Source organism: Carassius auratus, chromosome 44 (assembly GCF_003368295.1).
Source record: "Carassius auratus strain Wakin chromosome 44, ASM336829v1, whole genome shotgun sequence".
NCBI classification, from domain to species: Eukaryota; Metazoa; Chordata; class Actinopteri; order Cypriniformes; family Cyprinidae; genus Carassius; species Carassius auratus.
This window is the reverse complement of record NC_039286.1, coordinates 7,756,145-7,772,659: the sequence shown is the minus strand read 5'-3', so window position 1 is coordinate 7,772,659 and position 16,515 is coordinate 7,756,145. Positions and strand designations below refer to the sequence as shown.

The 16,515-nt window shown below is 35.3% G+C and overlaps 1 protein-coding gene across 1 annotated transcript; it reads right to left on the bottom strand.

Annotated features, from left to right (window-relative positions):
- Positions 1-4,248: 4,248 nt before the first annotated feature.
- Positions 4,249-16,303, bottom strand: LOC113061989 (galanin receptor type 1-like). Its single transcript, XM_026231488.1, has 3 exons — positions 15,299-16,303; positions 6,020-6,085; positions 4,249-5,688 (listed from the first exon to the last, which is right to left on the bottom strand). Exons 1-3 carry the CDS (start codon positions 15,956-15,958, stop codon positions 5,371-5,373), a joined length of 1,044 nt encoding a protein of 347 aa, XP_026087273.1. The 5' UTR covers positions 15,959-16,303; the 3' UTR covers positions 4,249-5,370.
- Between the last annotated feature and the right edge of the window lie 212 nt (positions 16,304-16,515).

Here is a 16,515-nt window from a genome sequence, read left to right as displayed (position 1 = left end):
ATAAGTGAAATTCCTCATAGACACTTTTGCCACATTGGGCCATATCAATTTTCAAGTTGATTGGATCAACGGTTGCTTAGTTATAGCCATTTGATTTTTTTTCATCCTGTAGCGCCACCAAGTGGCAGATATGGAAAAAAAAAATAATTTGACTAAAGTTTTTGTTCATGCATATGAGTTCTGAGTTTGGTGAAGATATCTCATTTTGTTCCCGAGTTATAGCATTTTTCATAAAATTGGTCCACGAATTTGAATGTTTTGGGTCACCTGGTTTTTTGTTCAGTCTTGATCAAACCACTGCAGTAATATTCTCAGGACTCTCTAGATCAATAACTTTGAAAAAATATGTTGTATTTTGTCCTTTGGTTAGATAACATTTAAACAGGCCTAAAAAACAAAAGATTTCTGTTGTGAATGGCATTAAACTGCAAAAAAAAAGGGGTAATATAATCACACATGCATTAGATCTGTATTTTTTCTAAACAATCATGCAAAATTTAACAGAGATTAGGTAAAAAAGAACACTGTAATATTTATAAAGCTTCAAAACCCAGTGTTGAATAAAAAATTGCAATTATAACCACTAGATGTCACCGGAAGACCACTAATGAGCTCACTAAAGACTAAAACATTACAGTTTATGGGCTTGTTGAGGGATTCATCTAGAAAAAATGTATATTACTATTATTTAATATTACTGTTCAAGCATTTCAGATCACATTGAGTCAAAGTTTACCAATTTATTCATACAGATATATCTAATGTTTATAATTATGCCAGATTATGATTGCAATGAAACCTGAAAAATGACATAGAAGCCCATAAAAACAGAAGACTTGCAATAGGTTTTATCATCCATCATTTATTTCAATTATCTATATATATATATAACAAAATGTGTGCATCTGTGTGTGGGTTTAAGCATGCTTATTGAGTATTAATATAGTAGTTTAAACATTTCATGTTTGTGTGTGTCTGTAATTCTGTTCTATTCTTTTACTGTCAGCCATATCTAGGTTATTTAAAATCAGTGCAGTACTATTATCTAGACTGTGAAATTATACATAAATTGCGTATGCTTCTTTGGAATGAAATTAAGACAACATATAACAGTTATAAAGGTTAAAGAGACAGTGTTGTATGATAAATTGCATTTACGACCACTAGATGTCACTGGAAGACCACTAATGGGCTTTGCAGAGATATAGCCTCAGACTCATTTTGTGAAGATGCCTGACATCTGAAGCAGCGCTGTACAAAAACGGTTTCGTCTATTGACACAAAATCCATAACTTTTTGTCAGCACGGTCTGAAGATGATCTGATTCAATTTTGGTGAAAATCGGACAAACGGTTGAGGATGAGTTTAAAAAAAAAGGTTTTCAACATGAATCAAAATGGCGGACAGGAAGTTTTGCTTAATATGACATAATTGGTATGCATGTGGTCGGCATGTCCCAAGGAACATTTTGAGACATGTTTCATGATAATAGGCTAATGCAATCAAAAGTTATTAGCATTATTGGAAATGTAATAATTAGCGGTTATTGATTGGTTTATTACTCTTGACCAATAGGTGGCGCTGTGACCAAAATGATGTGGCGTGGTCAATGTGATATGACAATGTCACATATTAAGTTTTGTGTAAATATCTCCAACCTTTGCAGAGATACAGCCTCAGATGCAGTTTGGCATCTTTCCAGCAAATTAGTTGGTACGCTAATTGAAAACGGTTACGTGTATCGACACAAATTCCATAACTTTTTGCCAGCATGGTCTGAAGATGATCCAAATCAAATTTGGTGAAAATCTGAGCAACGGTCTAGGAGGAGTTCGAAAAAGTAGGTTTTCAACATGAATCAAAATGGCGGACAGGAAATTTTGCCAAAATTGACAAATGGGGTATCGGTGTTCTCGGCATGACCCAAGGAATCTATCAACATCAGCTTTGTTACAATAGGCTAATGTATGCAAAAGTTATTAGCATTTTTCGAAAAAATCGTTATAACTATTGACCACAAGGTGGCGCTGCCCCCAATTTTTTTGTGTACATTCAGGGCATGGAGCCGGACATTTTTGTAATTATTTGCGAAACGATACGGAACTTCATTCTTAAGATACAGCAATTTACAACTAAATCCAAAATGGCCGACGCCCAAAATGGCCGAATTGGGAAAATTCGGTATCATTCGACTCGGAATGATGCACTGAATCTAAAGACACCACTTTTGTGATTTTTGGCAAAACCGTTCAGAAGTTATGAGCAAAAACATGCATTTTTCATATCTCCTGACCACTAGGGGGCACAGCGCCGAAACACTGCAGGTAGTCCCAGGGATTGGTTGTTATAAGACCCACCAAGATTGGTCTCAATAGGCCAAACCGTTGCGGAGATATAGCCTCACGTTCACGTTTGCGTGCCTTTCGAAGAATTCGTTCATGAGCTATTCGGAAACGGTTTGAGAAATCAACTTGAATTCCATAACTTTTTGCCAGCATGGTCTCAAGATTATCTGATTCAATTTTCGTGACAATCGGTGCAACGGCCTAGGACGAGTTCGAAAAAGTAGGTTTTACGAACAATTGACGATAGCGAAAAAACTAAGCCTTGCGATTTTTGAATTTCGGTGTCCATTCGACTCGGCATGAGCCAAGGAATCAAAGGAAAAAAGAATTTTCATTTTCTGGCTTACGGTTCAAGAGTTATTAGCATCAAGTTTTTGAAAGTTTAGACAATTGGTGGCGCTAGAGAGTTTGAGTTAGAGACTTCAAATTTGCTACGGTTAATGTTCAGACAGTCCTCTATTAGTGTGCCAAATTATACAACTTTCCCGCAATCGGTTCTATGGGCTACCATAGACTTGGGGTGGAAGAAGAAGAATAATAATAATAATAACGCCAACAAACACAATAGGTGCCTTCGCACCTTCGGTGCTTGGCCCCTAATAATAACGCCAACGAAAACAATAGGTGCCTACGCACCTTCGGTGCTTGGCCCCTAATAATAATAACGCCAACGGAAACAATAGGTGCCTACGCACCTTCGGTGCTTGGCCCCTAATAATAAGAACGCCAACAAAAACAAGAGGGTCCTACGCACCTTCGGTGCTTGGCCCCTAATAATAACGCCAACGAAAACAATAGGTGCCTACGCACCTTCGGTGCTTGGCCCCTAATAATAATAATGACAATACTATAGTACTACTACTACTACTACTACTACTGATAATATATATAATAAATATTAATAATACATTTCAGATATTTTTCTGAAAGCAATGGTTAAACTTTAAATAGTTAAAAATGGCTCAAAGGTTTTTAAAAGTGTTTAATAAGTAAACATATCTTCATATTTATGTATTAAAATATACCTGGCAGATATTGATTAAGACAACTTGAATAAAAATAAAAAAATCTCATTTTCATTTAGTTTATGTTGATGTTCTAAAAATGCAAAAACTAAAATAAAAAATTTATACAGACATTCACAAACCACAAACACTAATAAAAATAAACAATTAAATTACTGAAACTTTGGCTAAAATGAAAATGACAGCAGAAAATATAAAAATAATTCAAAATATTAACAAAAGCTATAGTACCTCAATGTAAAATAACATTGCTTTACAATAAGGTGCCAGTGTATTCGGGTAGGAAATGGGGGACCCTCTTTTGAAAATCTAAGGGCCCCCAAAATGTTAGGGCCTCTCCTGTTTGAATTAAACAGCAGAACACATGCATACCAGACAGAATGTATTCCCAAAATTTTGTCTGCCAAACCCCTATGAGCATTAATCACTGAATTAAGTATTCGCTAATCATCTCTCAAATCCCATGCAGTTCATTCACGTGCAGTTTAGGAAACCTTGGCATAATATAATGTTTAATGCACTTCATGATGCTGATAATAAAGAAAGGAATATATTTTTTATGAGTTAGATCTAGAGTAATCTAAAAGAATCAAAAAGTAACTCTAATACATGAATTTAAACATGTAATCCGATAGACTGCGTTACAAATTAAAAAATTTGTCATTTGTTATCAGTTACAGACTACAATTTGTAAGTAATATATATACATGTACACACACAAACACACATTCAAGAAAATGATACAATATAAATAAGAATGTATATGTATTGCAAAATAAGATAAAAAATATATAATACCTAACTAGACTATTATAACATTGCTGAAAATATCAGCTGATTACATTTCACTGACCCTTGGCCTTTTTTTTTTTTTTTTTTTGGATTTCACATATTAAAAGGCCATACATCATTATGGCTTCACAGCAAATGCTCGATTGCAGTCCAAGGAAATGCATCATCATGAGTAAGCACACAACAAATTCGTTTTTTTTTTTTTTCATTTCAAAAGTAAGGCAACCATCCAAACCTCCAATCATATAACAAATACATTGCCCAACATTCAGCCATGCTATTCGAAACAAGCTTCCTTCCTTCTCCCGAGGTTAAAAACTCAAGTAACTTTAATAAAGTCAGTGTAAAGTCAATATTAAATGTATGTTCTGAGTTTATCACACCACTGGAAAAAAAAAATGTGTTATTAAACACACAGCCATATTTGAAAGCAAAAAAAAAAGTCAAGTTAATAAAATCTATCAAGCTAGAAACTATCAAAATCTTGAAAAAATAAGCCGTATTATCTGCTCTCAAACACTGGGGGCGTGTCCGCTGGCTGCACTGAAACCACGCCCACTCGCAGAAAAGCTGCCGTCTCTCTCAACTGTCTTACTCTGCAGCTCATTTAAATGAGGAGACCGAGCGGTTTGTAAATTATTGCAACCAGGTATTATGCATTTACGTGGCGAAGGCATAGCTAGCTAGCAACCTCTAGGCTGTAGTAACGAATGGCAGGAGCTCATGATTAATCAGGCAAACCACTGCACTGTATTTATTAGGAGTGTTGGACTTAAAGCAGGGCTGTGAGGAATGCTCAGTGTATAACACAAGAGGGATTTGAAAGCACGAGGAGCTGTCTGTTCTCTATAGATCTGTACTTTAATGTCACACACCGATCGATCTGCGCAGTGCTACTTCAAGTCGAACACATGTCTTATAGTTAGGGGAGGGGCCATGATCATTGACTCCGTTTCGTTATCAAGTCAGGATTTAAGTCCTGCCTAAAAAATCCTGGACACAAAAATGGTTAAAACCTTTTTAACTGTTTAACTCCACAATTTAGTACTACATAGTTCACAGTCTTTGTAACATGTTTCCACAATGCATTTCTAACATTTATAACGCGTTTAGAAACAATTCTCAGAATTGACTTTACACTGACTTCAAGTCATTTCTGAGCATCTGTAAGCCATCATAAATTATGACAAACATAACAGCTGCAGGAATTACACAGTGGTGCAGTTGGTGGACGGTGCTGGCTCTATCTTGCTCTTCATCTCTCTGGTCTCATTCGTAGGGCACTCAAAAGACACCTGACAACGGAACACCTGCTTATAGGCCTGCCTGAAGTTCTCTGAGAGGAACGCATAGATAACAGGATTAACAGATGAGTTGCTGTAGGCCAGACAATGAGCCGCCACACGGAGCACAAAGGATGCCTGGTTCAGGGGGAAGGAGCCAAACTCGACCCACAGGTGCACCACGTGATGAGGCAGCCAGGACAGGCAAAAGACCACCACAACCACCAGAATTGTCTGAGCAGTCTGACAAGAAATGTGAAGAGAGACATTTTTGCTGTTTTTTAACAACATACAAATGATCAACAATTTACATAAATGTGTGTGGTCAGTGTAAGTAATAATAAATATGACTAATACATCTAATAAATATTAAGTAGAAACATAAGTTAATAAAACATAATCACAAAAGATTATATTATATTTAAAGGGATAGTTCACGTTCAGTTGATGGTCCCCATGTGAAGAAAAAAAAAAAAAAACACTATGCATGTGAATGGGGACCAGCAACTGAAGGTGAACTATGCCTTTTAATTAGATTTTAATATTTGAAACAATCATGTTAAATGTTTCTTACCTTCTTTTTTGATGCCTCAGACTTTTTGGAGACATTTCTTAACTTTTTATGCAAATGATTCAGGACCTAAAGACACATCAACATATATGAGTTGAAAATTAGAATGTTCTTTTATATATGGGTAAATGATTTAACACTAACTTTTTCTCTATAAAGTTATAAAAAAAATCTATTCAGGTTAATTTAATACACATTTTCTATAACGTTTTGTTGTTAAATAAGAATAACATAAGTCTGGTGTAACCAACATGCAGGATGCCATTTTGGTGTCAAAACACTTTAGAGAGATGTCTTGTTCTATGTAGTTCAAGTGAAATAACCTTGTTCACACCTGTCATGTTTGTTTCGATTAAAACGAAACTCTGTTTAAGTTCGGTTCGTTTGAGTGTGAACGCTGCCATCTGAACCCTGGTGCGCACCAAACAAGCAGATCGAGACAGCTATTGGTCTTCCAAACGAAATCTGGTGCGGTTCGAATGATATACGAACGCAACACTTACCAAATAGTCTACTTAAACAAACCAAAAACAGGAAGTAATTTCTAGATGAGACGCTATGCAACATGATTTGACTACACTGTGTAACCAAATCAAAATAGAGTACGAACATGGAGGAAAGATTAGGTAAAGTGCCTTTTATGACCCTCTTGTGAGTTTGCAGGTGGTGAAAATAAAATTATATGTACACGCAAAAAGACGGCATTAGATGTGTTTGACTTATACCCACTGAGCAGACCGATCGGTTAATGGGTGCTTTGATCTACATCCGCAGCGCCGCTTTAAGTCTAATGTACCTTTTGTTTGGGGTGTTCGGTGAGTTCTGTCATGGTATATAGGCTACGTCATTCAAGCAGACGAATCAGGTTGTGAACGTATCACTATGCCTTTAGGTTCGCTGTCAAAAATACCAATGTGAACGCTAAGCGGACCAAATGTATAATTTTCCTATTTGGTCCGGAGTCCGGACCAAATGAACCAAACGAACAACCCATTCTCACTCCAAAGGCGTCAAAAACCGAAGCATGGTCAAGCGCCCCTAGCGTCACTTTTATGACGCCAAATGTGCCTCTCGGCGTCGACTATCGAAGCACTACGACCTTCATTGCTTTCAGTGGGAAACTTTTGGCGTCAGAATTCGACACGAGGACATGAGATGTTAATCGCTATGAAATCACGTTCAAGAAGTCTCATTCAGCAAACATCGCGATACTTGCTATCAGTTCCACAGTTTGGGTGAGTAGTCGTATATACGCTCTTTTAATGCCTTTTATCAAATGTATTCTGTCTTCTTTATTAATCAGATTAGTGCCATATGTTTAATCGCTGTATTATGTCGGTCATCCGCGGCTGTCTTTGAGTTTCATTGCGTTTAAATAAATGAACACAGCTGCTAATTAGTGTGATTAAACTCTATCTGTCACGTGACGTGCCATAGACCTTCGATCCGTTTTATATTATTATTAATTTCAGGATCAATGATGTAAGTTGTATTTGTAGTAAAATCATGGTAATCACGACACAATAGTAATAAATGAAATGTGAAGTTAAAACACAGTAAATGGGACATTAGTAACTGTAACTGTAGTTTTACTATGATATATTAATAATCAATACAACAATACAATAATCACCAAACCAGCTATGTTTGTATCACTGTAATGTTAGTGTTTTTATGTGCTTTTATATGACAGAAATCACAGTAATCATGTGTTCTGTACCATGCTTTTAATACCTTTTAATGTGAACCCCAAAAAAAAAAAAAATCAAATTAAAAATAAATAATAAAACATGTATTTTTCCATCTTGCAGTTCATTCATATCAGTTTATATATATATATATATATATATATATATATATATATATATATATATATATATATATATATATATATATATATATATATATATATATATATAAATATTTTGCTCACAGATCATTATTAACATTCTGTATATAATTCAATTTTATTTTCTCTCCCCTTTTTTATTATTTTTATTTTTAGCTGAAAAGACGTAAAGGCAGTCAGCCCAGTGGTGTTTCTGGAGAGGCATTCCTTCAGAAATGGAGAAGACAGAAAGCTGCGGAGGCAGATATATGCAGCAGTAAGTCTGTGATAGTTTGTCTCTTTTATCAAAAATTCCTGCTGTTATAATTTGTACAGCATTTGTTGTTTCTTAAACTGTTGCACTGTCCAAATACCCACACTTGCCATCTTTTCACTTGACCACTTGATTACTTATTTGAAGTCTTTCCTGTATTTGGCCTAGTGTTCAAGTGAGCATGATGACCACGAGTGTGTGTCGAACTTTTCATGACCTGATGACTGTGTTTCCCAATCCTGATCCTGGAGAACCCCAGCACTGCACGGTTTTGGCGTCTCTCTTATCTGCCTTGGAGTCTTCACTGATGAGCTGATGAGTTGAATCAGGTGTGTTTGATCAGGGAGACATCTCAAATGTGCAGTGTTGGGCTTCTCCAGGACCAGGATTGGGAGCCACTGCCTTATGGGACACTTATGTGTTTACAGAGATTTTTAATATCTAATTATCAATATTTCACATACTGTACTAAACACATCACAGTCTTAATAATCCAGTTTAACACTTGTATGATATTGTACAAGCCCCAGGACGGTCTCATCTGACACTATCAAAAGAATTCATATGACTATAGCTTGTTATTAATTACTTGCTTTCAATAATGGATGCATTTAACATTTAATTATACAGCATCTTTACAGAGGTGTAATGTACAAGTTGCACGTAATTAATAATATGTCCTTCCTTCTGTCTTACAGGATTTTTTTCAGATAATGCTGTTCTTCTTTTTCAGGTCTAAAATATCGAGCTCAACAGCTATTTGAAGAGCCAACCCTCACAAACCTTCCTAAAAACTAAAAGAGCTATTACTGAGTCTCAGCGAATCTTGCCATGATCAGCTCTTCCCAGGTACATTTGTTTAGAATATTTTTTTAATCAACATTTACTCCTCAAATGCTCTGGTCTGAATCTTACTTTAAATTAACTTAATTATATTTAATGAGCAATATTAATTGCACACAGAGTAAGTAGAGATTATCTTGTTTCACAGAAGAGAAGGAAGACCAAGGAAATGATTTGCTCAGGATGAGGAATGAAGACGGCCATCTTGAGCTCAAACAAACAGAAGTCCTCTGGTATGTGTGTGTTGAAGCAATGTTATACAACATTTTATGATGATCTCTCACAGAACTGGTCATGTCAGCCTTGATTTCGTTTTATACTATTACAATTACAGCATGTTAGCAAAGTGTGACTGGACATTTTTAATATTATGTTTTTAAAAACACACCACCTGTTTTAAAAGTAGACAAGTATCATGAAATTGGTTTAGTTGATATAAACACCAATTGACATTATTTCATTGTTTTGTAAATGTTATGTTATAAATTGTGAATTGATAGTTGATTGGTTTGAAGCCAGGCCTTACACTGCACAGACTAAAACACATTTGTGAGAGAAGTCAGGAACTTTGGAGAAAGATTCTAGAGGGAAAAAACACATTTACTGCAACAATAGATGAATTCTAGAGTCTCTGAGAACTACACATGCTAATGCAGTCTCATGAGCAAGACCTTTGCTTCTGTAACTTTTTCTTAATTCTTGCAGAATGACATTATTATTGCAGTATTTTTATTGGTACAGATGATCTCTTCAGCCAAACGAGGGGTTTTGACCAAGTGATGCTCTTGAAAGGAGTGAAAGAAGAGGATGTGGTAAATTGTCTTCAGAGAAAAAGCTTCTCAAAAGGTCTCAAAACAGCTTGAAGAATGGTAAGTGTACAGTACTACAAGGGTCATAGTTGCTCACCCTGCTAAAATCACACAGAACATAAGCTGAGCTCTCTGTCCGTTAAACAACTTCATCTGGATTGCTTGTTTCACTTTGACCAGGTCTGGGATCTTAGGACTGAGAGATCCTCTGGCTGAGAGAAGCTACACCTCATCAGTGCTGGATATCAGCCACAAACTGTTTCCAGACACGAGAGAAGAAGAACACGATGGGGAGATGAGACCAGTTTAGATGTGATGATGGGAATCATTATTTTCTGGAACAGTATCTCATGTCTTATATGTATCACATGATCTGTATCACAGTTGACTGGATGGGACTGTGTGACTTTTAAGGACATTTCATCACTCATCTGTGTGAACTGATTTATATATGAGGTTAATGTATCTTTGATGATAATTATTTTCATTGAATCTTATTTGTCTTGATGCTACTTTATCAACTTTATAGTCTATGCTTCAATAAAATGAAAATGGTGAATATTGTGTTCTGAAGATTCTTGGTAAATACATCATTTTGCTAGGTAGGCTCATATGTGTTTATTTTAGACTTGGGATTATTTTTTTATTTAAGACATAAACATTTTTGATCGGATTAATAACATCTGGGACATCAGTACACCAGAAAGTATTTTTTTATATTTTAGTAACAAATATGCACATTTTTTGTGAAATACAGGGAGTTACGAGATTAATTATTCTGCATTACAAGATGGTGCCATGGGCTTTATTGTTACAAGCACTTGACGGATAACTGAGAATGTAGCAGGAATGATCAACGTGGATCTTGTACTGCATTAAAACCAAGAGCAGGCACATTACTGATGTCCAGCACCTGAGGAGCAAGATACGGGGGTGAGGAGGACATTTTTACACTGATTTCGGCTAATTAGTTATATATAATGCTAATATATATATATATATATATATATATATATATATATATATATATATATATATATATATATAAATTAATATTCTTAGCACTGCATGAATTTGTCCTTGTGTAATAGTGAAGTATCACAATGTGTATACATTGTCCTTGATTACTGCTTTACAGTGGGGAATAGATAATGGCATGTTGTTGCAGGTTCATCCATTATATTTCTTGCCATTTACTTCAAAAATCAAAGAAATAATCTATTATTTTCATTATTAAATCATTTCTTTCTAATTTTTCCATGTTTCATCAGATGGCCTCACAATGTCCTGTCAAAAGGTTTAATAGTCATGATGAATAGAATAGAAAACAGAGGACTGTGAAAACTGTCAGATATAAATGTGACTCAGCTCAGTTTGTTGTCCATGATGAGGAGAATACATATATGTAGGTTTTACTGCCCTGCTACCCCCAGGGGCCCAGTAGCACCCCCCGGAAGAGCCCAAAACTGTACATTTCAAATGGCTGTAAATCAGAGTCCAATTAACATATCAAAGAGGAAATGGGCAGGATTATTACTTATGCTATGCTGATAAAATAATGTTGAGCTCAGTTTTCAGAAATAAGTGGAAAGCTGGCATAAAAGCATTTTAAATATTGCTCACTGTAAAATACCACATTTCAGCCTGCCTCTCAAATATATCACAGATGTTTGCACAATAAACATATTTAGATATCCAGTTTACCTTAAAATAAATAATTTATTTAGTTTCGTTAATAAAAAGTTTTAAACTACATTACCCACAAGCCTCCGTCGTTCTATCTATAGAAAGGCAACACTAGGGGGCTGTTTTTTGTAGTTCATTGAAGTTATGCTTAGGGTTAGGATTAGGATCTCGCTAAAGATGTCATTTTTCTCAAGATAGCAACACTTCATTGTTGACTTAATATATTACTAATGTGATGATAGGAGCAAAACATACTTTTTAAAATGATGCGCTGTTTAACATGGGTTAAAAGATAGTCCAACCACAGACTGTCCTGAAAAGTCATAGCCAATGACATCTAAGCTGAGCAGCAGCGTCACACTTCCTTATCCATGTATGACAGATGTCTTTCGTTTTTCGGCTGAAGGGATAGATTCGGTTAACAATAGATTAAGCTTGCTACTTATAAGATACTGTTTTATTAACGTCTTCACCTTCCTCCGTTGTTCAGCTTTACAAAAATTGGGCAATATTGATGTGCACATGCCCAGCAGTCGCAGTTGTATCCAACAGATAGATTCCTCTCATTAAATATAAGACACATTTTTAAGATTTGTATTTTTTTTTTTTGACCAAAGACAAATATATTTACTAATCAAATGACGTGCTTCTAAAATTTACATTGTATATTACATTGTGTTTTAAAGTTAAAATTGTTCACATTTGTGTTTCTGTGATTTACCATTCTCTACCATTTGAACTCTAGGAATAAAAACAGAAATTATAAATGAATGAATGAATGACTGAACAAATAAATACATAAAGCATAATAAACATGCATATTTTTGTAAGGATCTTCCATTATTTATTGATATGTCAAACTCATTTAAAGACAACATGCCCAAATTACTACACTGCATCCTCTGTCACCAAGCTCGTTTTTGCCACCATAAAGAATAAAAAGGCAGTTATGTTGTAAACATTAACTATTTTCAGTATGCAAATGAAAATGCTTTTATTAAAAAACCAAACAGTAAATACAGTATGTCTTTCAGAGAACACTGGAAAAAGATCAATTTTATTAAAAAAATTAAATTGACCAAAATGTTATACAACACAATGTAAATGTTTCAAACTCACAAAAAAACACCATGAAGACATGCATGTCAAGTGTGCAATATCATCTATAAAACTCAATCAGCACAGCATCAAATAAACACTGATTGTCTGAACAATGGAAGACAGAGAAAGTGTTCAGGAAAACAAACACCTGCTAGCTTTGACATAACATCATGAATTCACTTCATGACTGGAGCTAGGGGATGACTGTGTATGAATATCTCCTTTACTAAAACTCTTAATTAAAGTCTAAAAAGTTCACTGTATGAAGCTTGAAAAAGAGAACAAAATGCTTTATCAATACGAAAAATACTATTTTTAACTATTGTTTTCATCACTGGTTCTGTAATGTATTCATTATGAGCTTATAAATAAAACAAAGTTACATCTTCTGCAAAAATCTAACCACTGCAAAGTCTAATCACTGATCCAGGGACCATATCTGTGTGTGTGGGGGATAAAGAGTTAACGAGGTGAGTCCTTGTGCATGATGGAGAACTGCAGTGTTATCCTCAAACAATCCTGTAAAACAGAAATATTACATTACATTCAACTTCTACATTACACTGTGTTTTGTTTAGACCATAAAAGCAGCCTCTGTAAAGATGCTGTATAATTAAATGTTAAATGAATCCATTATTGAAAGCAAGTAATTAATAACAAGCTATAGTCATATGAATTCTTTTGATAGTGTCAGATGAGACCGTCCTGGGGCTTGTACAATATCATACAAGTGTTAAACTGGATTATTAAGACTGTGATGTGTTTAGTACAGTATGTGAAATATTGATAATTAGATATTAAAAATCTCTTTAAACACATAAGTGTCCCATAAGGCAGTGGCTCCCAATCCTGGTCCTGGAGAAGCCCAACACTGCACATTTGAGATGTCTCCCTGATCAAACACACCTGATTCAACTCATCAGCTCATCAGTGAAGACTCCAAGGCAGATAAGAGAGACGCCAAAACCGTGCAGTGCTGGGGTTCTCCAGGATCAGGATTGGGAAACACAGTCATCAGGTCATGAAAAGTTCGACACACACTCGTGGTCATCATGCTCACTTGAACACTAGGCCAAATACAGGAAAGACTTCAAATAAGTAATCAAGTGGTCAAGTGAAAAGATGGCAAGTGTGGGTATTTGGACAGTGCAACAGTTTAAGAAACAACAAATGCTGTACAAATTATAACAGCAGGAATTTTTGATAAAAGAGACAAACTATCACAGACTTACTGCTGCAAATATCTGCCTCCGCAGCTTTCTGTCTTCTCCATTTCTGAAGGAATGCCTCTCCAGAAACACCACTGGGCTGACTGCCTTTACGTCTTTTCAGCTAAAAATAAAAATAATAAAAAAGGGGAGAGAAGATAAAATTGAATTATATACAGAATGTTAATAATGATCTGTGAGCAAAATATTTATATATATATATATATATATATATATATATATATATATATATATATATATATATATATATATATATATATATATATAAACTGATATGAATGAACTGCAAGATGGAAAAATACATGTTTTATTATTTATTTTTAATTTGATGTTTTGTTTTTTTTTGGATTCACATTAAAAGGTATTAAAAGCATGGTACAGAACACATGATTACTGTGATTTCTGTCATATAAAAGCACATAAAAACACTAACATTACAGTGATACAAACATAGCTGGTTTGGTGATTATTGTATTGTTGTATTGATTATTAATATATCATAGTAAAACTACAGTTACAGTTACTAATGTCCCATTTACTGTGTTTTAACTTCACATTTCATTTATTACTATTGTGTCGTGATTACCATGATTTTACTACAAATACAACTTACATCATTGATCCTGAAATTAATAATAATATAAAACGGATCGAAGGTCTATGGCACGTCACGTGACAGATAGAGTTTAATCACACTAATTAGCAGCTGTGTTCATTTATTTAAACGCAATGAAACTCAAAGACAGCCGCGGATGACCGACATAATACAGCGATTAAACATATGGCACTAATCTGATTAATAAAGAAGACAGAATACATTTGATAAAAGGCATTAAAAGAGCGTATATACGACTACTCACCCAAACTGTGGAACTGATAGCAAGTATCGCGATGTTTGCTGAATGAGACTTCTTGAACGTGATTTCATAGCGATTAACATCTCATGTCCTCGTGTCGAATTCTGACGCCAAAAGTTTCCCACTGAAAGCAATGAAGGTCGTAGTGCTTCGATAGTCGACGCCGAGAGGCACATTTGGCGTCATAAAAGTGACGCTAGGGGCGCTTGACCATGCTTCGGTTTTTGACGCCTTTGGAGTGAGAATGGGTTGAAACGAACTATGAACTACAAAAAAAAAAAAAAAAAAAAAAACGGAATAAAATACAATAAACCTTAACATATTCAATATGTTTCCAGATTTTTGTTGGAAGCTATAAAATGGTTTATATATATATATATATATATATATATATATATATATATATATATATATATATATATATATATATATATATATATATATATATATATAGTATGTGTGTGTGTGTGTGTGTGTGTGTGCTCAAAGATTGTATTGTTCTAAGAACTCGGAGCACATTATTTAAATGAGATTCCTCCTTTTAAATAATTTCTATAAGGACATCCTAATCAACATGTATTTATTGCCCCATATAAAACAAATCCACATTAAATTGAAATATTCATAATCAAGTCACAATTAAAGAGTCACTGACCTTGGCATAACAGAAAGATATCAGAATCAGCGGTAGCACGTATCCAAAGACGAAGGTGCACACCACATAGATTTTCCTCCTGTTGTGGTCTGGCCAAACTTCCCAGCAAAACGTGCTGTTGTCCTCACTTTCCACGATACCCTGGTAGTAGGCAACTGGTGTAGCCATGGCGAAAGAGAGCACCCATATGACCAACACCCCGATCAGTGCATGCCTCCCAACTCGAATGTAAGAGGACTTTCTGCAGTGCACTATGGCGATATACCTGTCTACCGACATGGCTGATAAAGTGAAAATGCTCACCAACATAGACACGGTGAAAAAGTAGTGGATAAACTTGCAAATAAAGGCACCCAGGTTCCACGTGGGCAGCATATAAACTGTTGACTGAAAGGGGATGCAGAAGAGCAGATAGGACAGATCTGCAACACTGAGATTGAGGATGAATATGTTGGTGGTGCTTCGGTGTTGTCCAGGTTTGCGTTGAGCCAGAACAGTAATAACCAGAGAGTTTCCCAGGACGCCTAGAATAAAAATAAGTCCAAAGATCAAAAGCGTGACGAAGTTGTCGGTGCCTATGCCAAATAAAGGTTTTTCACCAGCACCCAAGTCTTTGTTGATTTCAAGTCTGTCTAAATAACTGTTGTTTTGGATGCTCATCTTCAACGTGAGGTTGTTTTGACGCTTCGTCGTGAAAACGCAATCTTGAAGATCTTCTGCAGATAGTTTTCTTGGATAATTGGTTCTTCAGAAAAGAAGGTTTGGTTGGAAAATCGTTTGCACTTCCATAACAATCTAAAATGCAATAATTCTCATAAATTACGTTCCTGATAATCCCTTTGCCTTCTCACACTGATGGCGCTTAGAGATTCATGTTTTCATATGCAGAGACTCTTCTTGTGAGCTCGCGCTTGGTGGAGAAGAACTGTTTTGATGCCGCAGTAAAATATTGCCTGTGTGGACGACGCCACTGATACACCAATTTCCCAGTCTTACTCACCCATCCTCATAAATAGAGATACTACCTCCACCAAGCCTCCCCCGCCCCCGTCCTTTTCCCCACTTTTCCGCTATCCATTGACCCCTTTCAACTCCTGTACATTTTCATGTAATCCTTACAGTTCAGGTGAACTTAAAACTTATTTTTCATTGGGATAAAATAAAACATATATATATATATATATATATATATATATATATATATATATATATATATA

Coding starts and splice junctions, on each gene's coding strand:
- LOC113061989 (XM_026231488.1), bottom strand. CDS start 15,958: ATGAGCATCCAAAACAACAGTTATTTAGACAGACTTGAAATCAACAAA. Junction 6,086..15,298: donor TATCTTTCTGTTATGCCAAG/GTCAGTGACTCT, acceptor ATGTGTCTTTAG/GTCCTGAATCATTTGCATAA. Junction 5,689..6,019: donor CTGAGGCATCAAAAAAGAAG/GTAAGAAACATT, acceptor ATTTCTTGTCAG/ACTGCTCAGACAATTCTGGT.